Here is a 26,343-nt window from a genome sequence, read left to right on the forward strand (position 1 = left end):
GGTAAAACTGTTCGAATTGCTTTAGTATCTTTACAAAAACCAATTGTGGCGGGTGGGGTATATTTCCCAAATTTTTATAGGTACCATCAGGCCTATATACTGCATCAGGGTATGTATTGGATCCGTCCTGAGCTCAAGGAACATCTCCCTGATTGGCTTTACTTAGAATGGCAACTCCTGTCCCCATTGTGATTGTGTCACATTTTAAGCATCAAGTTACCTAGGATTTATAAGGACAATAGAATTTTATTTGCTACATGGCAGACATTGAAATTTATTAATAACTTAATACCTATTCCGATTCATTTATTCACGTGTCAATCCTTATGGTTGAACTCCAAAATTCAAATTGGCAAGTCTAAGATCCTCTGGAAGCACTGGCTGCAGGCGGGCTGTTAGATGGAAAGATGCTTTGACTTTTCACAATTGCAACAAGCATTTGGTATCACAAAGTCTCAAGTATAAGTGGTTGCAGTTGAAGCAGGCCATTCAGAAGGGGTTCCCCGATTGGCACAATTTAAAACCTCAGTACAGGTCTGTGCTTCCAGACAGATTTGCTGGGGCATCAGGCAGCCATTTGAACGTATGAGTGCAATACAGTTGGGACATTATAAGAAATTCAAGGAGGTTTAGGACCCATTGACAAAATTTTGTAAAGATCGATTACTAGTTTTGCCCGTTGATTATCCAGGAAGGGTGGGTGGATATGTATTTAATTAATTATTTGTTGTAATTTGTTTACCTTGATCATTTGTATTGTTCTTATACTGTATGAAAGGGTGGGTGTGCTGGGGATATGTACTTATTATATCATTTGATGGCATTAAGTGCTGTCTATATTGTTAACTGTTGATAATATGATGCACTTGGGTTGGTTTATAAAATGAATAAAGATTAAAATTAAAAAAAAAAAAAATACTAATTGGCTAGAGCAAGAGTTCTCAATCCAGTCCTTAGGGCAAATCAAGTCCCATCAGATTTTCAGGATATTCACAATGAATATGCATGTACTTCCTCAGGATGCAAATCTCATTCTGAATATCCTGAAAACCTGATGATGGTGTGCCCTGAAGACCGAGTTGAGAAACCCTGCTCTAGCCAATTAGTATTTGATAATGGCAAGCCCAGGCTTGTAGGGAACAAACAACAAAAGCTAGATTGATTTTCTAAGGACTTTAGTCTACTCTAAACAGAATGCTAAGCTTTTTTACAATCCAAACTGTTCAAAGTACATGTTGCAGTATGTGACTTGGGGAAGCACAAACTGTTTAAGGTAGAAATCTAACATTGCACTGGCCAGGAATTATGGCACATATGTAATGTAATGTAATGTAATTTATTTCTTATATACCGCTACATCCGTTAGGTTCTAAGCGGTTTGAAGAAAATATACATTAAGATTATAAATGAGAAGTAAGAAGGTACTTAAAAAATTCCCTTACTGTCCCGAAGGCTCACAATCTAACTAAAGTACCTGGAAATTAATAAAGAAGAGAAAATAAAGATGGTTGAAAAAAGAAAAATTCTATGTGAACTTATAGGATGGAAATTAAACTGACAGTGAAGAACTGTATGAAAAATACATATGGAATGCAGTTAGAGAGGGTAGGTTACAATCTATTTATGGTATTTGTTTAATTGGAAGGTGTTAAGGTGGGTAATTTGGGGGAAGGTTATCGGAAGGTAGGTGAATCTTCTGGAGGTACTACAAAACTACCCAATAAAGGAAAATTTCATATAGTGTGATCAGTCTCCAAAGCCTGGAGCTCATGAACTCTGCAGACAGAGTTCACCGTCACCAAAATAAGATCTCCCAGGTCAGGCATTCCGTTCATAGGAATCTAGCAGCTTAAAAGGGAGCCTTCATCAGCTGGGTTAGAACACAGAGGATTCTAAGACACCACAAGTGGTTTGCTAGAAAGTGAACAGCAAACCCTTCACAAAAGAACTAAAGCCTTATTTACTCCCAGTCCTTGGGGGGGGGGGCCACCAGGGCTGACTCAAAACACTAGTTCAGAGCATCAACATCTGCCTCATCAGTCCCCAGTTCAGACAAGCCCCCTCTTTTTCAGGCCATCTCTCCTAGTCTACCTTTATATGCGATTGTTCTCCCCGAGCACCAGCCCTGGCATCTTCCCTCATCTGTGCCTCTGCAGAAACAGAAGTTACATGAAAGGGGGCTGGACATGGCAAAAGGATAACTTCAGGGCTGTGTAGACAGCATTAAGTAAAATGCTGCTGGTACTCATGAGGGGACAACTACATTTAAAAGGTAGACTGAGGGAATGTGGCGTTCCTGAATCAAAATTTGAACCAGGGAGCCAAGCCGATAGTTGGCTCAGGGTGTCACAGCCCTTTAAGACAACTCCGGGGTCCACCAACAAATCATGCTTTCAGGAAATCTCTACAAAGATGCATGAGAGATCATAAGCATGCAAGTCTCTGATGCATATTTGATATGGTATTCTGAAAACTTGATCCATTAACAGCATTTAAGAACTGGCAGTGAATACCAACAAACTAAAGGTTTAAAAGATAAGTTTACCTTCTTTGTGCTGGTGATACATACTAAGTTCCCAAAAATGACAAAAGGTATTCAAGTAGTTTGTGCAAGTCAAGAAAAGGGAACTAGGTGCTCACTGCCACACTAAGCTACAGACATCCTCCAGCTGAAGCCAAAAAGGCCTGCAACACACTATTAGGCAGATTCAAGGTAGTTGTAGTTACCATCCATGCTATAGAGGCTAGGGGACCTGATATTGGGATGCAACAGGATTTGCTGCACAATTAAAATTAGAATTTCAGAATCTGACTGGCCACCTTATGGAAATATTTTGAATAAGGGGAAACCTAATTTGCCTAGACCAAAAGTTTTGAGGGTTTTCAAGTTTTCATTAAAATTTGATTCTGTCGCTTATCAAACTTCTAAGCAAGTTTACAGATAAAATATAAAGGGGAATAAAAATCAAACCGCCAATAACAACACAAATCTTATTAAAAAAAAAAAAAGGAAGATAAAACAACTTTAAACAAATGGTGTAACAGATATAAGACATGTTGGGCTAGACTAACAGGAAGCGATAGGTAGATGGGTAGGAAATACAATTGATATAGGGTCTTCTCTAAGATCAGAGTCAAGAGCACTGTTTCCTCTAAGCTGAATAGGTGTGCATCTTTTGGTAGAGTCACACAGCCAGAACACTGGGACCACCATTCTGCCATCTTCCATCACTGCTGCTGCCCAGAACTTTCCTGTATATATCCAGGACTGTCAGTTCACCACCTTTGATATCACTTCTTGTTCCAGGGCAGAGCTGGTAGCCATGGGTATGTACAAGGAGGTCCCATGATAGCTGTATCTGAATTTGCCACTGCTGCTGCTGTTTTGGAAAAGCAACAGTGGGAATGCCAGGGGGCAGTTACTGGATGGAAGGAAGTAGAGAAAAAGAGGGTGCATGCTGGATGGAAGGAGAGGCTAAAGAAAAATGGGCATATGCTGGATGGAGGGAGGAAGAGGATAGAGTTAGAGAGATACTGGGGGAATGAGAGAGCTGGTGTTCTGCCCTTACATTCACAAGAGCAGTTAAACAGTGTGTACTGCTGTGGGCTCAGTAAGCTGAAGCCCCCATGCTCCCATTGTGCATTGCTGCGGCCTCCCTTTTCCTGCTTCTTCTTGTGTGTGTGTGTGTGTAGAAAAGAAGACTCCGTTGTTAGCTAGCACATGGCTTACAAAGAACTGTTGTCCCATCAAGTTTATACCTTTGTAACTGCTAGTCTAATTACAGCTTGGTTGAATAAGTTAGAGTACAGTATTACCCAGCAGAGTCTGTGCTAAAACACTTTCAGCTTGCCTTATCAGAGGAAGTGCTGGATGAAGCGAGGATTCTGTGAGAGAAGGAATCCTTGGAGGTCATCAGAATTTTAAGTTTATTATTTCTTTAAGTTTTATTAAAGAAAACTTGTTTAAAGAATCACAGAGTCCAGCCTGGTAATATTACAGGTTACAAGTTCAGTGAGTTTATCTCTCCGAGATCCTCTGGGATAAGCTTCAGCTCAGATGGCGTGAAGGAAAGAAGTGGCATGCTACAGGTAGACAGTGAAAAGAGGGAAATTGAGGACTGGGTGGAAAGAAATAGACAGAGGCAGAAAATAAACTGAAGAAAGCTGAAAGAAAAAGGATTAGAGAAAAAGGACAGACAGGAAATCCTGGCAAGAGTTAAGAGAAAAAAGGAAAGCAGAAGCCAGAGACTGAAACCAACCCAATAAAAAAAAAAAGGAAAGGTAGAAAAAAAGAATTTTATTTTCCATTTAAGATAGTGTAGATGTTAATAATACAAAGTTAATAACTGAAAATGGAAATGAAGTGTTATTGAAATGGGTCCAATAAAAAGATGCCAAAACCACTTTCCTCAGGAAAGAACAGGATATACAGCATTTACTGTATTTTCCATTTTTTGTTTTATTTGTTAGTTTGTAATGTTGCGTGTCTGGAATATATCAGTGTATGTAAATTTCAAAAATTATCTTTATGTTTTGCAAAGTACAGGGGAACATGCACAGTTTATTTCTCTCTAGTGTTGCACTGTTTGCAGAATCTGGCTTCTTGGGGGTTCAGTTTAATTTTTAGTTCATGGTTACAGGCAGTCCCCGAGTTACAAATGCTGACTTAAGTATGACTCGTACTTAAAAACGCAGTCGCGACGTCATTTGATTTCACTTCCGGGCGCTCTGGTAATTAAGGCAGGTTGAAGATGATGTCAGAGGAACGTTGCCACCACTGCCTTTGCCACAGCTGAGAGCTAAATAACGGATAAAGCTTATTTTATCAACCGTTTACCCACTCTAGTCCACTCAGTATTTTGTAAACCTGTATCATATGCCCCCTTAGTCGTCTCTTCTCCATTGTGTGCCTGCACAGCAAGTGAGCTTAGACCTGTGTTTGTTTGTTTATCCCCCGCCCTTATCCAGGGCGAGTTACACATTTACATACAAAATGTAACAGTACAGTTTACATTCAATACCACATCAACATCACAATACAGTTTACATTCAATACCACATCAACAAAAACATCACCATAAAGCAAATACACCCATACATACAGAATAAGCTGTGGTAAGCATTTCCTTAGACTGATCTCGTTCATTGCGAGAAAGCTGTGAATGTTTCTGCCAACAAGTGCAGACAAAGAAGGGGACTCGGCAGTATTTCCACTGGCATAGACTCCTATACTTCTCCAGCAGCAGATTCAGGGATGATGCATGGTCACATTAAGAACAGTGTGTGGAAGGGAAAGTTGGTCCTTTAATCAGCTGGGAGAAGAGATAAGCAGCAAGAATCTTAAAATCTACAGTCTGAGATATATACAAATCCTACTTAAGAACAGCTTTAAAAACATAACTCGTTGTTAGGGGACTGCCTGTATTTATTCTATACTGGACGAAAGTCTGTGTTTTGCATGCATGAGAGACGTGGATTTTCAGTTAGCACTGACTGCAAGATTAATCTGAAGTCATCTGGCTTTTTTAAAAAATTTCCCAATCGGGTCATTCCATGTTAAGTGGTTTAATTTTAGAAAAGTGCCCCACCTCACCATTACAGATTTTGAAGAAACTTTGTATGCTGAATCTTACATGGCTCAAACTAACTTTGGTAAAGTTTTAAGATTCGCCAGTGGAATACTTGTGGAGATATACATTTTTGTTTGATGCCATACTTCGACCCTGCAAAATTTTTGCAAATTTGAGTCAAAATATTTCCTTGGTTATATTAGGAAAACAAATGAAACAAGTCGATCTTATACAACCTTTTACTATCTATTCAAAAGAACTAATATAGATTTTTATTTTTTGAACAGACACACGTAAAAGGCTAATCTTGTTACTTTACAATTTCACTTTAGATTTTGTGATTTTTTGAAAAACATGAAAAATTGGATATTTTTAACCAGCTTTTACAACAATGTCATCTAGAAAAATTTTCAAACCAACTCTATTAGAAAGAGCATTTTTCAAACTCATGAAAAAGATGGTTTTGTTTTTAAACACCAGAAAAAAAACTCCCAAATAAAATAAGGATAAAAATTTAACAAGCTACTGTAGACTTATAGGTATCATAAACATTGAAAGATAAGCCATATCAATGTACAGTGATGTGTATAAGTCTGGAACACCTTCTGAATTTTGTATTCTTTCAACTTTCTGACCTATTAAATTTTTTGTTGACCCACATTATAAGGGATACATTTGGCTATTAAAATCAACTTTTTATTCTAGCTTGGCCTTAAATTTCTGAGTTTGTTAAAGTTGCCATGTTAATGGTTTATCTGCTTAAATCAAGTAATGTACTTCACTGGCCCAAAAAAGTACATACGAACGTCATCTATCTTTCATATTCTTTAAGTAGCTATTTTGTGTGTAAGTGATGGATGGCTCAGTATTTGGTGGAACTAGGCTCACCAGCACTTCATCAATCCCCTTATTTATTTTATCTTTTTCTTCTTTTTTATTTTTTACTATTTACTGCATCCCCGTGTCACAATTTTCACATTTAATATATTTAAAGTAGCCAACTTATCTCATATTTGGGGGTTCTTATTCACAGACATGAATTCACGTTTCACGACTAGCTGTCTCAAGATATTAACCCCTACAAAATAAAAGGAGACCTGTCATATATACCTATAATGCGGTGAATGTATCGGCTTATGTTACATTTATCTGTTGATACATACCTCTTTTGCGTCATGTCTCATTCATCACATACCTCTTTTGCGTCATGTCTCATTCATCTGAACAAGGGCTACGGCTTTCTTTTGAAACTTTCAAACCCCACCTTCGGCCATCAGACTAGCATTGCTCACTCTTTCTCTTTATTGAGCCCTGCCGGTTCCACAGCATTTAGCCTAAATATCCACAACTGTTCTCTATAGTTCACTTCTCTATAGTTGTCTTTGCCTGAAGGTATACGTGGGGAGAACTAACAGAACGGTAAGTGTCAGGCTTACCGAGCATAAATTAAAAATTACCACTAAGGTAATGGATGCCCCATTGGTACAGCACTGGTTTGATTGTAATCATTCAACAGATCAAATTCAATAGCAGATCATAGATTCAGTGGAAAGAGGGTGGAAGGGTGGCAATGTTTTACAAAGATTGAACTATAAAGAAGAGTTGGGGATATTTAGACTAAACGCTGTGGAACTGGCAGGGCTCAATAACGAGATAGATTTCTCAACATTCATTGGATCAGACTAGCACTGCCCACTCTATTACATCATGGCCGAAGGCGTGGTTTGAAAGTTTCAAAAGAACACCTCGCCATGTTTACTTGTTATTCAGATGAATGAAACAGGATGCAGAAGTGGTATGTACCAATAAATAAATGTAACATAAGCTGATTGAGATATCTAATATAATAAAATGCTAGGCCGCGCATGCGCACTAAAAAAACGTGTTCCCTGATCCCGTCGCGAAAACACGACTGCGCATGCGCGCCCCTGGCTCTCACTGTGCACTATGCTCAAGCTGCCGCCACGGCTCCTCTCTCGAACTGCAGCAGGATCGAGAGAGGAGCTGCAGCGGGGGCTTTCAGGACAGAATATGATTACCATGTTTCTTTAGGCAGCCCCGGTTGTTTACTTGGATTCAATGTCAGCATTAGGGTTCGCCGGCCGCCAGCCGTGAGAGTCGGGTGAGGAAGGCCGCCGCAGCCTCACGGCTAGGTAGGGGAACAACAATGGCGCTTATGCTCAAGCCGCCGCCACAACTCCTCTCTCGAACCGCACCAGGATCAAGAGAGGAGCTGCGGCGGGGGCTTGAGCATAAGCGCCATTGTTGTCCCCCTACCTAGCCGCGAGGCTGCGGTGGCGGCCTTCCTCACCCGGCGGCCGGCGAACCCTAATGCTGACATTGAATCCAAGTAAACAACTGGGGCTGCCTAAAGAAACAAAGTTTCACGGTGCTTGGCCCGCCAAACAATTCCTGCCGTTGCCGAAATTTGCCCCACCATTCCTTCCCTTCCTCCATCAGGTACAGTTCAGCTCCGCCTATGTTAAAAGGAGCTGCTTTGAAATTGGAGCCCTGCCGCCACCGTAACACGTTCCCTCTGCCGTGGTCCCATATGTCAGAGAAGGGGCGGGACCAAGGCAGAGGGGAAAGTGCTACGGCAGTGGCAGGCCTCCGATTTCGACGCGGCTCCTTTTAACATTGGTGGATTCACTGCACCTGATGGAGGGAGGGAAGAAAAGGTGGTTGTGCGCTGTTGAGCCCCTCTTTGCCCTCAGACCCTCTCCTAACTGCTCCCTCCTGTCTCAGACCACTGGGGGGAGGTGCCTGGCTTCAGCTGCAGGGATGGAGGGAGGGAAGAAGAAAGAAGGGGCCCTGGCAAGCGAGTTATCAAAAGCCAACCATAGCCTGGGACCCCTACATGGTATGAATAATGACCAGACAACAAAAGGTAAGAAAAATAATTTTATTTTCTGTTTTGTGATTACAATATGTCAGATTTGAAATGTGTCTTGAGGGAGGCTGCTGCCGCGGCTTTGGACAGAGGGCCACCATTTTCGTGGGAGCCGCCCTTCGGAGAGGCTTGGGACGCGGGGACGGATGCGGGAGGGACTGCCGCTGCGAAGGGCTTTGGTGGGGGAGCTAGCCAGACTGCGACTGTGGGGACGTTGTAAGCGCGGATTGGTCAAGGAGCCACCGCTGCCGAGGCTTTAAAATTGCTCTCCCACCGTCACTCCCTCCCGCCCCGGCTCTGCCTCTGCCCAGGTTCAAAAGCAGGAGAGGCGGTCATCTAGCACCCGTTAATCTAACGAGCTTAAACACTAGTATATATATATATATATATATATATATATATATATACATACACATACATACACACACACACATATATACATACATACACATACATACATACATACATACACACACCTATATACCTATAACGAGGTGAATGTAAGGCTGTTCGCCTTTTATTTTGTAGGGTTTAATACCTTGAGACAATTAGTCGTGAAACGTGTATCATGTCGGTGAATAAGAGCCCCCAAATATGAGATAATGTGAAAATTATGATACAGGGATGCAGTAAATAGGAAAAAGATATATATAAAAAAAGAAATAAAGGGGATCGATGAAAAAGTGCTGGTGAATCTGGTTTCAAGAATTTGATACAAATGGCTCACAATGGATACCTCTGATGATCCTAAAATACTTCTTATAAAATATAGGGACACATAGTGTATTTGATATATGTTGAGTTTGGTGTGTGTCCTGAAAAATTAAAAGATCACTAATCATTTGTGCACTGGATACTAATCAGTATTTGGTGGGCCACCATCTGTTCTTGATCACCTCTCTGCACTGTGTCAGCACTGAATGAACCAATTTGATAAGGTGATCATGAAGCAATGAGTGACTGAAACTCAACCCACATTTTGATGTTGGATGTCTCTTGGATATCTTCCAGGCCACTTTATGCCACAAGTTCTCGATCGGATTCAGATCTGGAGATTGGGCAAGCCTGTCGATGAATGACTCAATGTTGTTCTGATGCTTCCAGTCGATCAACTGTTTGGAGTGGTGGCAAGGTGCATTATCTTGGGTCAGGAAACAGCTGCTGAGGTGATGGCACCATGCACTTTTGCAGTATTGTGAAGTACTTGTTCCCGTTGACCATTCCATCAATGATGTGTAGACATCCAATGCCAATGGCAGCTATGCAGCCCCAGACCACAACCTTCAAAGATGCTTCACAGTGAGATTGAGGCACTCAGGAAACAGGCAGAAGGCCTTCATCACTGAAAAGCACCTTTTCCCACATTTTACAGGTCCAGCTTGAGTGCTTCCACACCCAGTTGGAAGTCAGTCAGTGGTTAGTTGCGTGCTTTGCAGGTCCGCAGACCAAACTTCAGGCACAAACAACAAACTGTTGATGAGCTGACAATGACATTTTACCAAAATCAGCATGTCTGAAATCCAGTACTTTGAGTTTTGTACATCTGCACTCTGCTTTTACTCTTATATCAAACTATATAGTATGATGATCACTTTTCTCCATTTGTGAGCACTAGATCCAGTCACCCGTTTCCTTGTGGGTTCTATCACCATTTGTCTGAGCAAAGCACTTTGAAAGGCATCTATGATCTCACTGCTTCTCTGATTCTGCAGATGGGATCTTCCAATCCATATCAAGCAAGTTGAAATCTCCCAGCAACAGCACCTCTATTTGAATGCCAACTGCTCATTTTCCCTCCCTAACCCCCAGGTTTCTTCCATGGAGAACACAGGCAGGATTAGGTCCTGCTCACCATCTGAGCCATCACTTGGCCAATGGCCTCCACAGACAAGGCATCCAATCCCCTATTGCACTATTAGACCATCATGGACCCTACTAGGGCCTGGAGCCCCAAAAAGAGCCCCTTCTGTGAATTCCGCAAGGGACGAATAAAAAGTGAAATACCAGGACCACTGAGGGGCCCTCTGCAACTACTCCCATGGGCCTACACTCCAGCAAGGTGGGAGAGCCTTTCTAGCTGCCAATGCCAATTGGTACTGTTGTGTGGAATTTTGGAAGTCCAGCAGCACACTGGTTGCTGTTCCTGCTAAAATTCATCCACACCATGCCCCTTCAAAACCAGCTCCTGAAGCAATCTAACACAGATTCCAATGCTCTCCCATCATATCTGGACAGTAGGAGCTGCAGCACTGCAGACCCACCAGCTCTCAAGTCACCCCTCTCCAATTAAGAATTGTTCCTTTGTGGAGAGGGTTTTGTAGCAAGTTTATTGCTAGTAGGCAGCTCCTTATGATTCTCCTAAAAACTCCTCTGAAGTCTGCAGAAGGAGAAATGGCAAGGGGGGTTGGGAGAAAAAGAACTTGCCTGCTGGCAGAACCCCCTTAGGCTCTCACTTGGAAGGGCAAGCTAGTTGACCATAACTTCCGGCCAACCTGATTTTATTGACAGGCTACTTATCCCCCATACCCCCCATCGTACATTACGTTCATCTAACCAAAACTTGCTATCCATCTGTTATGGCTCATACTATCTGGAATTCAGCACCAAATTATATAAGAGAAATTACATCCCTTGATAAATTTAAAAGTAACTTGAAGGCCTTTCTTTTTAAAAGATGCTTTCGGTGTATAATAGTCCTTCTAAGGATGGTAATGGAAACCTGTTCCATGCCATTTTTTAATCATTTTAGCCTATTTTACAAAATACTAGACTATTTATTTTATTGTTCTCCTTCCTTTTGTTCTGGTCCTTCTCCCCTGCTTTCTCTTTTTACAAATTGTATTTCTGCCCTTTTCCATCCCGTACCGGTAAGTTAATGTTTGTCAGTGCGTTTGATTGTTTGTAGCATTATTTGTAATTTGTTTTTAACGTACGTTCTTTTTATACTTTGTTTTTATATTATGTAAAACCGCTTTGAATTTTGATAAGGTGGTAAATCAAATTTTTGAATAAACCTGATTGTTCCCAAACCTGCCCTGGCCAATTAGGTTTTCAGGATATCCATAATAAATATGCATGAGACCTGCATGCACCTCTTCCACTGCATGCAAATGTCTCATGAATATTCATCATAGATATTCTTGAAAATCTTACTGGGGTCTTCCCCAGGAAAGGTTTGGGGAACCATTGCTATAGAGGGTCAGACCTCCTCAAGTTGAAACAGAAGAAGATTCGTGGACCAACCCAAGAGATGAACACCAGCCAAGGAACTCAACCTCTAGAAACACAGTCCTGGGCCAGAGGCTTATGCTAAAGAATCCTGCAGCACTAGTCCAACCTGCACCATCTCCTGCATGCAAAAAAGGTACTTACAATTCAGGCTGTACCACACCTTTTATTTGAAGAGTTCAGCTTTTCTACACTCATCTGTTGGTAGGAAAACATAACCAATTGGTCTGGACCAGTCTAGCAGGATGAAATGGAACACATCAGTTCCAGTTGAAATGTATTCAGATGCCTCAGAAAACAGCTGCTTGCCTCTTACTGAATGCCAGAAGGTAAAACCACCTGACACCACTACTCAAACTGCACTGGCTCCCTATCCAATTCAGGATTAAGTTTAAGATAATGTAATACAATTTGTGAGTCAGAAACAATAACTCCCCCACTTCCACAAGAACATCATGCTATATTGACTCGCAGATTAGTCCTTCCCTCACTAAAATATGCTCGATGGGAACCCATGTGTCATTCTGCATTTTATTTTCTTGCACCATCTTTATGGAATTTGTTTTCTACCAGCCTATGCTGTCACAGAAATTTTAAAACGTCACTTCAAAAAACTTGTGTAACACACTATTCCCTTCCAAAAAGGTCTAACATCAGCCTACTTTTTGGATAGAAATTTTAAAACCATGTTGAAAACTCATTTTTTTCAAATTAGTGTTCAAATTTCAGTAAAAGAGACATGTCTTGATACACTTCAGGCTCCTAGTTCCCTTCCATCCCCTACTATATCCCCCCTTGTTCCTTTCTGTGCGAGTGTTCCTTCCTTTGATTTTTTTCTGGCATTTTTTACTAATTAATATGACTTGTTAAAATTGTAAACCATTTTGTTCTACTAGTTAATTAAAGCAGCATAAGATGATAAAAAGAAATTGAGACAGGATCATCAGGACTGAAATTTAAAGAATAAGTTTCAGAACTTGCATTTTCTGGTTCAACACCAATGTCTTCACAAAATTTTTCCATGCCTTCGGGGCCTACAACATCATCAGTACCTGCAACAGAAAGAACATGATTTAGCAAGTCCCCAGTCTAATTTGAATGTAACTGTGAAGTAAGACCAATTCTGAAATAAACTGGCTACACATTTTATTAAATTCTATATGCAAATATATAGAAAATTATGCAGATCTGCACCTCTTAATTCAACCCATGCCCCCCCCCCCCAGCAAGGCCCTACATTACAATGAGTTTAACACACCTAAACTATATTATTCTGCAGCTACTGAAAACTTAGATTCCTCATAAAACTCTGAACTACTGCATAATGTTTTAAGTACTTATTTATGCAGTCTACATATTTTTTAAAAGTCTCTGCCATTAAGAATCTGAGGCCCAGATACTCTAAAATTGAAGTTAAAAACCAGTGGGTCGCTATGGGGCCAGTAAAAGTCCAAATTGAAAACGGCGATTGATGTTCAAACAAATTCCACATGCAATTCCGCTGCAATCCCATCCCATCAGTTGTTGGAGAAACCACCTGACACATACGCAGAGAAGGCAGAAGCGCTGAAATAGCCTCCTGCCGCAGCTGCTCGAAGCAGGAATAGTAGTATCTTTTTTTCTTTAATGGGCACAGATGTGGGCGTGTTACACACACACATACACATCTGTGCTCATAAAAATGCTGGGACTCCCCCCCTGACAATGGCCCATAACCCAGAATTTAAAATAAAAATAATTCCATCAAGAGGGAAATCCACACCCTCCTGCCTCAGCCACCCAGACCCCCCTCCATACCCCTCCTCTTCAAATCAAAACTCTAATGTACCTGGGGCAATGGAGGATTGAGTGACTTGCCCAGGGTCACATGGAGCAGTGTGGGATTTGAACCCACAACTTCAGGGTGCTAAGGCTTTAGCGCTAACCACTAGGCCACTCCTTCCTCCATCTCACCAAACTAAAGCCAGCTTGTCTTTTTATCAGGTCAGTTTGGGCAATTTTAGTACCCCTTGGGACTATGGTCTGGAATAGGGACCTTCCCTCTCTGGAACAGATCTCGGGAGATGGTCTACGTTTGCTTATGAAACATCTTAAACATCAGCATTATAAATTCCTCTCCATATCATGCCTATGTTTCAGGCTTTGCTTCTCATGCTCAATGGCCTAAATGTCATTCTACTCCAGCTGGTCTGAGTCACATGTTTTGGTCTTGTGAGAGGATACAAACCTTTTGGTCCTCTGTTAGATTATATTTACAGACCATTTTACATAAAAGGATCCCCTTGAGGGCGGATGTTCTGCATTTTTCCCAGGTTCACTCTCTAAAGATTGTCTTGGGGGGGGAAATTTGTTGTTGCAAAAAGTTTTAATGGCTAGAAAATGTATTCTCTTACTGTGGAGGCAATCTGAAACACCTATCATCACCCTCTGGAGAAATGAAATGTGAACACTGATAAAATTGGAATATTTGGATGTAAAAAAAAAAAGGGAACACCAGGTCAATGGAGAAGGTCTCCATTTGGCTCCTGTCTGGGATGAATTGTCACATAGAGGCCATAGTGCTCTGCTGAATTCTTGCTGGGAGGTTTGTTTTCTCTGTTTTGTCTTACTTTGTAGCTTTAAGTTTTCGTGAAGAAACCATGTGGATGACTTTACATTGTCTGTACTATTATTGGATTTGTTGTACTTTTTGTATTTGGATAATTTAATTCAATAAAACTTCTTTTTTTTTAAATTTCCTGGGTACATACTGAATCTCTTATTTCCCACGCATCCAAACCAAATACCCATTAACCCACTCACCCTCCTACCAAGTCTCATGTTCTTTCAATCTCCAACCTAATCCCTGCTCTCAAGTTCTTTTGACCCCCCTCCCAAACACTCATCCAATCCCCCAAATCATCTCAATTGGTGATTCCCTCTAAAAGCACTCACCCATTTCCTAAGGACATCCCCAAGCATTCACTCAATTCCTGAAGACCAGTAGTAGCAACAGCATCAAACGTGCAATTTCTACAGAAGGCATAATAGCACATAAGCTGGAACAGAGCTCAACTAAAATGTGTATTCCATCTAAGGGGCCTTTCTTTTTGCTGAACACATTGACCCCTCCTCCCCCCGCATGATTCAATGAGAAATTTGAATCACACAGGAAAAGGAAGCAACAGCATGATCATCAGCTCTGTAGGTAGATCAATATACTGTATACTTGTCTGACACTGGGATGGAAAGCTTTATATAACTTGCGATATATTTTTTTTACTACTTTCCTTTACAAACCTGAAATCAAGCCAAGTTGCATTTTGTGTACAGTAGATAAATTCTCCATCATAGGTGGCTTAAAATTTAAGCTTTTACCTAAGGAAGAAGGTAAAATAGCTTGCAAGAGCTCACAAAAAAAGAGTCAGTGATGATCATGAGTACCGTATTTTCGCGGATATAACGCGCGCGTTATACGTGATTTTACGTACCGCGCATACCCCTCGCGCGTTATATGCCTGAGCGCGGTATAGAAAAGTTTTTAAACATAGTTCCCACCCCGCCCGACGCCCGATTCACCCCCCCAGCAGGACCGTTCGCACCCCCACCCCGAACGACCGCTCGCACGCGCTCCCACCCGCACCCGCATCCACGATCGGAGCAAGAGGGAGCCCAAGCCCTCTTGCCCGGCCGACTCCCCGACGTCCGATACATCCCCCCCCCGGCAGGACCACTCGCACCCTCACCCCGAAGGACCGCCGACTCCCCAACAATATCGGGCCAGGAGGGAGCCCAAACCCTCCTGGCCACGGCGACCCCCTAACCCCACCCCGCACTACATTACGGGCAGGAGGGATCCCAGGCCCTCCTGCCCTCGACGCAAACCCCCCTCCCTCCAACGACCGCCCCCCCAGCCGACCCGCGACCCCCCTGGCCGACCCCCACGACCCCCCCACCCCCCTTCCCCGTACCTTTGGAAGTTGGCCGGACAGACGGGAGCCAAACCCGCCTGTTCGGCAGGCAGCCAACGAAGGAATGAGGCCGGATTGGCCCATCCGTCCTAAAGCTCCGCCTACTGGTGGGGCCTAAGGCGCGTGGGCCAATCAGAATAGGCCCTGGAGCCTTAGGTCCCACCTGGGGGCGCGGCCTGAGGCACATGGGCCAAACCCGACCATGTGTCTCAGGCCGTGCCCCCAGGTGGGACCTAAGGCTCCAGGGCCTATTCTGATTGGCCCACGCGCCTTAGGCCCCACCAGTAGGCGGAGCTTTAGGACGGATGGGCCAATCCGGCCTCATTCCTTCGTTGGCTGCCTGCCGGACAGGCGGGTTTGGCTCCCGTCTGTCCGGCCAACTTCCAAAGGTACGGGGAAGGGGGGTGGGGGGGTCGTGGGGGTCGGCCAGGGGGGTCGCGGGTCGGCTGGGGGGGAGGGGGGTTTGCGTCGAGGGCAGGAGGGCCTGGGATCCCTCCTGCCCGTAATGTAGTGCGGGGGGGGGTTAGGGGGGTCGCCGTGGCCAGGAGGGTTTGGGCTCCCTTCTGGCCCAACTACACAAAGGTACGGGGAAGGCGGGTGGGGGTGTCGTGGGGGTCGGCCAGGGGGGTCGCGGATCGGCTGGGGGACGGGCGGAGGTTCTTGGGGGGGGGCGGTCGTTGGGGGGAGGGGGTTTGCGTCGAGGGCAGGAGGGCCTGGGATCCCTCCTGCCCGTAATGTAGTGCGGGGTGGGGTTAGGGGGTCGCCGTGGCCAGGAGGGTTTGGGCTCCCTCCTGGCCCGATATTGTTGGGGAGTCGGCGGTCCTTCGGGGTGAGGGTGCGAGTGGTCCTGCCGGGGGGGGGGGGGATGTATCGGACGTCGGGGGGGGCATCAGGCTTTCAGGATGGGGACAGACCTTCAAGGGGGGACAGGACTTCAAGGGAGGACAGTGCACGGAAAGTCAGGGGGGGTGAACGGAGAGTCGGGACAGCGCACGGAAAGTCAGGGCAGTGCACGGAAGTCAGGGGGGGTGAACGGAGAGTCGGGACAGCGCACGGAAAGTCAGGGCGGGCGAAAGGAGAGTCGGGCAGCATGCGCGTTATATGCCTGAGCGCGGTATAGAAAAGTTTTTGTACATATCATCGTGATTTCTGCGCGCTATACCCCTGTGCGCGTTTTACAATGGTGCGCGTTATATCCGCGAAAATACGGTATTTGAATCCTGGTTTCTCAGCCTATTGCTACACTTCCACTATAACTGCCTGCATTTACATTTTTGTTATTTTTAAGGTAAAAAAGTAGAAGAAATCTAGTAATTATGTAAGAATTTGAAAATTTTGACCAATGTGACACCCATGCATAAATTTGTGCTAAAAACAGAGTTAAAAGTAATAAAAGCAATACACCACATATAGTTAGCAAAATAGAGCTGTAGAAAGAGATGGATTTACCTTGTACATTATGGCGATTCCTGTAGTTTCTCTCTGTGCAGCTGAATCCCGAGTTTGGGGTTGTTGGGTTTTTTTTTTATTAATGCTTTACCAATATGCAAAAGGTATTCAAAAGTTTGTATGGGATAGGAAAATAGATCTAGGGCCTTACTTTCAAGTCAAGCTACAAAATTTCTCTTCTACTGGAGATTATTCTAGAAGCCAGAAAGACCTACAGCAGGTTATCAGACAGAATCAGCGTAGTTATGGTTACCTTCTTAACTTCCAGGTTGTGAGGGCATGGGACCTGATATTGTTCTATATCAGAGTTCTGATTTTACAGGCTTATAGCCAGGAAGACCACCCAGTTGGATCCCATTTCTGAAAACCACTTCCCACAGCAGCAAGAATGAGATTTGTCTCTGCTAATAAGAACTATATTCCTGAAAGCTATCTTTTTTTTCTCAAATTTCCTTGTTTTGTTAAATTTTCAGAATAAAGATTATGATTTTTGGGATCCACAGCAGCTAGAACAGTTTTTGAAAGATACTGAGAATAAACAGTCTCTATAGCAGAGATGTCAAAGTCCCTCCTCGAGGCCACAATCCAGTTGGGTTTTCAGGATTTCCCCAATGAATATGCATGAGATCTGTTTGCATGCACTGCTTTCATTGTATGCCAATAGATCCCATGTATATTCATTGGGGAAATCCTGAAAACCCGTCCGGATTGCGGCCCTTGAGGAGAGACTTTGACACTCCTGCTCTACAGGAATATAAACCATTGCATAACGCTGTTATATAGTAATAGGATATTTAGTCCTAATTATTGTTTTCTGTTATTTTCTATTAAATTAGGTAATAACCTCTCTTAGTAAAGGCTTGATGAATTTTTAGTAATAATTTTTTTTCTTTGTTGTATCTTATATAGCAATATCCATTTTCTTAATTGATTTTTTTAGATGGCAACAATTGAAAATCTTCCCGGATTATAAGGCAATTCGACAGAGACCAGAAGAAAAAGAGAACAATTTCTACTTTTAGTTCCCCCCCCCCCCAGTCACATACCTGCATACTCATAGAACCATTCCAGGCACCGCTTGCTAGAGAACACATCTTCCTCCATCTTTAATCTAGATGAATCATATTTTCTATACATGCTACAAACAAATAAACAAACCATAACTGGCAGAACTACTACTTGCAGATTTTAGCAAAATTATAAAAACAAATACAAATGCATTTTGAAAAATCGTTAATAGTAGTCCATTCATTCACATGTTTTTATCTTCCTGTATAAATTAGAGGTCAAACAAGTTGCTCATAAAATATTTTAATTGTATCTTGCTCTGAAGAGCTGAACTTCCATCATCAGTGCAAGAGGAGCCAAGGCTAAAATTTGAATGAAGTAAATCAGACAGCTATCAAAACCTTGGTTTTATCAAAGCTGCAAATGGTGTCCCAAAGATCACAATCTATTTTGATATATTGAAATTTTCATAGGCAAGAAGAGAAGAGAGAAACACCTCACAAGTTTGCAAGCCTTTTCTTATTTTTGAGCCCTAGAAAAAGCCCCTGTTACTCTAATTCTCATTTTCATTTCAAACAGCTACCTAATCTAATGCAAAAGCTGAGGAGATACCAAGCTGAAAACCAATGGTGTAGCGAGGGTAGGAGGTGCCTGGGGCAGTGGCTCCCCTCCCCTCCACTTCTGTGCCTTCCCTTCCCCCCCCACCACAATACCTCTAACTCTTCACTGGTGCAAGCAGCATCTTCAACCTGCTGCTTGCGCCAGCCTTGGCTCTCCCTCCAAGGTCACTTCCTGGTTCAGTGACCAGGAAGTGACTTCAGAGGCAGAACCGAGGCCAGTGCGAGCAGCAGGTTGGACATACTGCTCTTCCTGGCGAAGAGTTTAAAAAAAAAAAAAAGATATACAAGACGACAGTGCTCCACCAAGACAGTGCTCAGGGCAGTCCGCCCCCAACCCTTACTAAGCCACTGCTGAAAAAGCATAGTTACTTATCGTAACAGGTGTTATCCAGGGACAGAGGGCAGATATTCTCACGTCACATGTGGGTGATATCATCCTAGGAGCCCGGTATGGACAGTACTAAGTATATTGTCACTTTAAACTTCTTAAGAAGCATTGAGACTGCCTGCATTGCGCACTCGCGAGTGCCTTCCAACCAGATGTTGGCTCGCAGTTCCTCAGTTTTGTAAGCAAGCTAAGAAGCCAACCAGGGGAGGTGGGATGGATGTGAGAATATCTTCCTGCTGTCCCCAGATAACACCTGTTACATAACTGTGCTTTATTCTTGGACAAGCAAGCAGCATATTCTCACATGTGGGACTCCCTAGCTTACTGATTGGGATGGTGGGAGAATTAAGCCATTAGGAAGAAAATAAATTCTATAAAATTGCTTGGCCGAAATGACCATCTCATCTGGAATAGGATTCTAGACAGTAGCAAGATGTAAATATGTGAATTGAGGACCAAGTATCTGCTTTACAAATATCTCAAATGGGAATGGATCGCAAAAAAGCCACTGATGCTGCCACAGCTCAGACTTTGGATACTGTAACATAGCCCTTGATCTGCAGCCCAATCTGAGCATAGCAGAAGGAAATGCAAGCTGCTAACCATGTGGAAACAGTTCACTTGGTTACAGGCAGGCCCAACCTGTTAGGGTCAAAAGAGATGAACAGTTGAGGTGAAGATCTGTGTGGCTTATTTCTTTGTAACTAGGAAGCCAAGGCATGTTTACAGTCCAATGTATGAAGAGCAGTTTCTCCAGGGTGAGAATGAGGCTTTGGAAAGAAGACAGGAATCACAAATGATTAATTCAGATGAAATCCTGTGATGAAGGAATTTAGGATGAGTTCTGAGAACCACCTTGTCATGATGAAAAACTGTAAAAGGTGAGTCGCAAACAAGTGCTTAAAGTTCATTCAATCGACTAGCAGAAGTGGCAAAGATCAAGAAGACCATTTGCCAAGTTAAAAACTTTAAGATGAGTAGATGCAAGTGGTTCAAATGGCGGCTTCATCAGACTGGTGAGAACTATATTGAGATCCCAGATAACTGGAGGCAGTTTTTGTGGAAGTTTCGAGTTCAAGAGTCCTTTCATTAACCAGGAAACAAGCAGATGAGTTGAAAGGAGCCTGGTAAGCATTAATAGAACTGAGGTGACCTCTTGACTGAAGTGGTCTTTAAGTCCAGAGTTGGATAAATGTAGAAGGTAGTCATGATTCTAGAGATAAAAGAAAAGAAAAAAGCCTAAAGGCACAAATATGCTAACTGGGAAGGCAACGCGATTTGGACAGAGTCCAAAACACAACTTCTTCACTCTGCGGAGAATGAAAAACTGAGGAACCGTAAGCCAACGTCGCACGAGAAGGCACTTATGCGTGTGCGGTGCAGGCAGTATTGAAACTTCTTAAGAAGTTTAAAGTGACAGTACACTTTTAGCACTGTCCATACTGGGCTCCATGGATGACCTCACCCCCAAGTGACATATGAAAATATGCTGCCTGCTTGTCCAAGGATAACTGCCATAGAAGACCCTATACATAGCACATGGGAATAACATTTATATTTATCATAAGAGATTCCTAATCTTTCACTTTAGTATTTATTAAATATAGTATACCACATTTAAAAAAGAAGAAATTATAATATCACTATACTGTGAAAAAGGTCAAAACAACCTGCTTAAGGGAAAATTAATGGAATTATTACTGAAAGAAAAGAGCATAGAATATCTTCAATTTTTCAAGCTGGATTGATCAAGGAGCAGGCTGGACATAGCCAAGCTGAACTTTCCTAAGTTCTTGATAAAACTTTGACTGAACAACTGAAGGACAAAGGTAAAGGCAAGGCAGTCAAGTCTACCTAACAATTTGACCTTTTGTGTTAACAATGGCCCCAAAAAGGTACATGTTCTTACTAATATAGCATGAGCTATTAAGAAAAGACACCAAGGGTTCCTTTTACTGAGGTGCGCTAGCATTTTTAGTGCACACAGCAGATTAGCGCGCGCTAACCCTGCACTAAGCAGCTAGAACTAATGCAAGCAAAAATGCTGGCGTTAGCGTCTAACACGCGCAGCATTGTAGCGCGCGCTATTCTGCGTGTTAATGCCCTAACGCAGCTTAGTAAAAGGAGCCCCAAGTCTTGGTGCAAAGATTCTGGTGGTAAAAGTACTATGAACTAAATAAAACAATTTTAAAATGCCTTGGAAATTTAAGCACCCCAAAATAAATCAGACCTACAGTATAGCTTAGCTTACATCCTTTGGCCCAGTCAACTACAAAAAAAAAAAAAAAAAAATAAGTTTCTATGCCAATTTCCTACAATTTCAGCATGCAGGGTATCTTGGTATTCTCATTAAGAGATGATATATTCTTAAAAGTGAAACCATACCCATCATGTCTACTTTTCTTGGCAGAGAGGTCGTCTCCTGCAGCAGGTCTCCTCTTTTTCCTCGGTGGCATTGCTTTACTAAAGCAGTCCGATGAACTGCAGGACCGCAGACTTCCTACATATAATGAACAACGTAAGACAAGCAAGGTTATATTTAAAAGAAAAAAAAGCCACAGGAATTACATTTTACCTCACAATCAAACTAGGAGTACAGTAACAATCTGTGATCATATCTGATAATCTTAAGGTGGCAAAACACCTAAAAAGACAAAACCACAAGCTGGAATGATGCTCGAGTACAAAGGCAGAGGAATGGTCAACAGAAAAAGTTGGCGACAATGTCTCTGTACAAGTGTCTGATGAAATCTCATTTGGAGCACTGAATGCAATTCTGGAGAACACACTTACAAAAAGGTTTAAACAGGACCAAATCAGTCCAGAGAGCAGCTACTAAAATAGCCAAGGTCTTGATCATGAAACAGAGAGACAAACTTGAAAAAGTAGAACAGCGGAAATTTGAGGCATTCAAATTCTTCCAAGTTATAAACAAGCATGAGGAAGACCTTTTCCAATACAAAAGAATCTACTACTACTACTATTAATTATTTTTATAGCACTACTAGACGCAGCGCTGTACAGAGTCAAAAAGAGTAAGAAAACAGTCCCCGCTCGAAAGAGCTTATGATCTAAACAGGCAAGACAAACAAAATGTCATGGATACAGTTAAGGGGAACGGTTAATCAGCTGGTTGGGTTGGAGAGCAGAGGAGTAGGGTTAAGGATTGAAAGCTATGTCAAAAAAGTGGGTTTTCAGTCTGCTTTTAAACAAGGGAAGGGAAGGGGCTTGACGGACAAACTTGGGTAATTTATTCCAGACATAGGGGGCAGCTAGATGAAAAGAACGAAGTCTGGAATTGGCAGTGGAGGAGAAGGGTAACACTAAGATTGATTTATCTGAGAAACGGAGTTCTCTGGGAAGTGTATAAGGAGAGAGAAGCGAGGAGAGATATTGAGGGGCAGCAGAATGAACACACTTGTAGGTCAGCAATAAGATCTTGAACTGTATACGTTGGCAGATAGGAAGCCAGTGAAGTGACTTAAGGAGAGGGGTGACATGAGCATAGCGAGGTTAGTAGAAGATGAGTCGCACAGCAGAGTTTTGCACAGATTGCAACGGGCAGAGGCGACACTGAGGGATACTATTTAGGAGTAGATTGCAGTAATCTAAGCATGAGGTTATGAGAGCTTGGACAAGGGTCCGGGTAGTGTGCTCAGAGAGGAAGGGGCAAATTTTGGTGATAATGAAGAGAGAGAAGCGACAGGTCTTAGCAGCATGTTGGATATACATAGAAAATGAGAGGTCAGAATCGAAGATGACTCCAAGGTTGCAAGCAGAGAAGACTGGAACAATGACAGTTATTTACTGAGATGGAGAAAGGAGGAGGAGCAGAGGGTTTAGGAGGAAAGAGGAACAGCTCAGTCTTGGACATATTTAGCTTCAGATGAAGGCAGGACATCCAGGCAGCAATATCAGCCAAACAAGCAGACTTTTTCTTGGACTTTAGGTGAAATTTCAGGTGTAGAGAGGTAGAGCTGGGAGTCATCAGCATAAAGATGATACTGGAAGCCATGGGAGGAGATCAGGGCACCGAGGGAAGAGGCGTAGAGAGAGAAGAGAAGAGATCCTAAGACAGAACCCTGGGGTACACCAGGAATGAGTGATCATAGGATGACAATGAAAGGAATTTTTTCTTCAGATCAGTGTTCTTCATTGCAAGGCTCACAAGCCAATGCTGGCCCCCCGACTCTTCCCCTCTCCAAAATCTTGCTAATGGCACTACATCCATATCCTGTTATTTTATGGAGCTCATCTCTTTCTTTTAAATTTATATTGGTTGTAAAACTGCTTTGATTTTATTGTGAAAGACAATACATCAAAGAACTTAACAGAACAAACAATCAAGTCATTCTATTTCACTAGGCACCGAGCAGCTCAAACTTGCCGAGTGTCATGGGGTGCCAGAACAAAATTGAACAGCTGTTCCAGATGTGGCACTACCATCAAATCTATGGAGTAAATTATAGGAGGATTAAAATGATGTGGGGAGGGAGAGAACCAGCTTGACATAGCTTCTGACAGACAGGATGGTGAAGAGCGATTGGTACAGGTAGGAGTGGGGACTAGGACTAGCTGAGAAGGAGTTATAGAAAAAACTGGGACACAGGGATAGGGATTGTATGGGAGACAGGCTTAGGGGAAAAATGTGTGGAAAGGAGCCATTTTGGTTACACAAATTATTTCAATTGCATCTAAGCAGTTGGGCTGACCTTATCAAACAGGGAACCTCTATGGATAGTTACATCAGTAGAGGAGGACTCTCCTTCCTGCTCCCCTCAAGACCAGTGTGCTGTCTGCTTTGTCTAGCAATAATCTTGGCTTTCATGATGAACTTTTTTTGCCAAAATGGCCTCAGTCAGAAAAACAGTGAACACTGCTTTACTCTCAAGTACAGTATTTCTTCAGAGATGGTAGAAGATGCAAGTGGTGGCCTCTCAGTGGAGGTAATAAGGACAATATCTGAATTCAAGAAAGCATGAGAAGCACAAATTTGAAAGAGATCTGATATTATAGAGATGAGCAGCTGGTGTTGATGGACAGACAGGATAAGATATTGGTCTTTGATATGGGGGGGGGCGGTCCAAGATGGCAGCAGCATGATGATGGCTCTAACATGACCTCCAAACCTTCTGAAAATGTTACCTTTTGAGCCGGAATGCCACATTCAAAGCACAAAGGGAGCGTCTTGACCCGACACCTCTGCAACGAGGACGTCTTCCCCAGCACAGTGATCAATACTGGAGTTCGCCACCACCACAAGTCCCCATGTTGAAGGTGGAGGGCAGTCTGCATTGTCCTCGGCAGGAAAAGTGGCCAAAGATTTGGACTTAGAGGTTTCCTTCTCCCCACCTGAGGATGTTCCCCCACAGCACCCTACTCCATTCGTGGACCAATTCGAGGAGCCCTGTGAAACTAATCTCGCCAAGGAAACCCTGATCCAAGGGGCTGATACTGCAAGAAATCGGCAGGAGTGACTCTGGGAGCTAGCCTGGAGGCAGGCTCCCAGCTGATGAGACCAGCGGTGACACTCGAGAGCAGAGGTGTGGTAGACCCTGATCGATTTTCAGAGGATTGTGTTTGTGAGGAGCTAGCTAAACTAAAGGTAGACAAAGCAATGGGGCTCGATGGCGTATATCCAAGGACACTGAAGGATCTTAGGGAAGTCCTGAGGGCTCTGCTGGCTGACTTTCAATGATTCTTTAAAGTCAGGAATGGTCCCGGAGGACTGTAGAAACGTGGATGTGGTCCATCTGCCACTTTGTTGCCCATGCTTCTAGCTTGTTCAGATCCTTCTGGAGTTCCTCGCAGTCCCTTTGAGAGTCAACAGCCCGACATAGTTTTGTATCGTCTGCAAACTTTATTATATTGCAAGTTGTTTCCTCTTCCAGGTCGTTTATAAAAATATTGAACAAGATAGGCCCAAGAACCGAGCCCTGGGGCACTCCGCTAGTCACTCTCTCCCAGTCCGAGAATTTCCCATTTATGCTAACCCTCTGCTTTCTGTTCTCCAACCACTTGCCGATCCATCTGTGCACTTCTCCTCCTACTCCATGGCTTAGTAGTTTCTTCATAAGCCTTGCATGTGGAACCTTGTCAAAAGCTTTCTGGAAGTCCAAGTAAACTATGTCCATTGAATCTCCACTATTCACTTGTTTGCTCACTTTCTCAAAGAATTTACTACAATTCTTTGAGAAAGTGAACAAACAAGTGGATAGTGGAGATTCAGTGGACATAGTTTACTTGGACTTCCAGAAAGCGTTTGACAAGGTTCCACATGCAAGGCTTATGAAGAAACTACTAAGCCATGGAGTAGGAGGAGAAGTGCACAGATGGATCGGCAAGTGGTTGGAGAACAGAAAGCAGAGGGTTAGCATAAATGGGAAATTCTCGGACTGGGAGAGAGTGACTAGCGGAGTGCCCCAGGGCTCGGTTCTTGGGACTATCTTGTTCAATATTTTTATAAACGACCTGGAAGAGGAAACAACTTGCAATATAATAAAGTTTGCAGACGATACAAAACTATGTCGGGCTGTTGACTCTCAAAGGGACTGCGAGGAACTCCAGAAGGATCTGAACAAGCTAAAAGCATGTGCAACAAAGTGGCAGATGGATTTTAACATAAACAAATGCAAGGTGATGCATCTAGGAAAAAAAACAAAGAACACGAGTATAAGATGTTGGGGGTGACATTAGCAAAATGCGAACAAGAAAGGGATTTGGGGGTACTGATTGACAGAACCCTAAAGCCTTCGGCACAATGCGTGGCGGCGGCGAAGAAAGCAAACAGGTTGTTGGGCATGATTAAGAAGGGGATCACGAGTAGATCGGAAGATGTAATAATGCCACTTTATAGAGCAATGGTCAGACCGCAATTGGAATACTGTGTCCAACACTGGTCTCCATACCTAAAGAAAGATATAATTCTACTGGAAAGGGTACAGAGGAGAGTCACGAAACTTGTCAAGGGATTGGAGAATTTGAACTACAAAGAGCGCCTTAGGAAATTGGAATTGCTTACCCTCGAGCAGAGAAGACTGAGAGGGGATCTAATAGAAACTTTTAAAATAATAAAGGGATTTGATAAAATCGACCAAGAAGAAGCATTGCTAACTTTTTCGGATGTGACACGGACAAGAGGTCACAGACTGAAACTGAGTGGCAGCAGGTTTAGGACGAATGTCAGGAAGTTCTTTTTTACACAGCGCGTGCTGGGAATTTGGAATGCTCTCCCGGAGGA

General features: G+C 43.0%; 1 protein-coding gene across 2 annotated transcripts in view; it reads right to left on the reverse strand.

The window, feature by feature from the left end:
- The window catches only part of DCUN1D4 (defective in cullin neddylation 1 domain containing 4), a 120,366-nt gene that overhangs the window by 67,423 nt on the left and 26,600 nt on the right, over positions 1-26,343 (reverse strand). The window contains exons 4-6 of one of the 2 annotated variants that reach the window (XM_033945718.1): positions 21,489-21,603; positions 18,134-18,225; positions 12,670-12,740 (exon numbers count right to left, since the gene is read on the reverse strand). In XM_033945718.1, coding sequence (XP_033801609.1) covers positions 12,670-12,740; positions 18,134-18,225; positions 21,489-21,603 — 278 coding nt within the window. Of the gene's footprint in view, positions 1-4,683; positions 5,012-12,669; positions 12,741-18,133; positions 18,226-21,488; positions 21,604-26,343 lie in introns of those variants that run through there. The other variant, XM_033945727.1, reaches the window with a different exon arrangement.

The sequence above is a fragment of the Geotrypetes seraphini genome, chromosome 1, assembly GCF_902459505.1.
Source record: "Geotrypetes seraphini chromosome 1, aGeoSer1.1, whole genome shotgun sequence".
NCBI classification, from domain to species: Eukaryota; Metazoa; Chordata; class Amphibia; order Gymnophiona; family Dermophiidae; genus Geotrypetes; species Geotrypetes seraphini.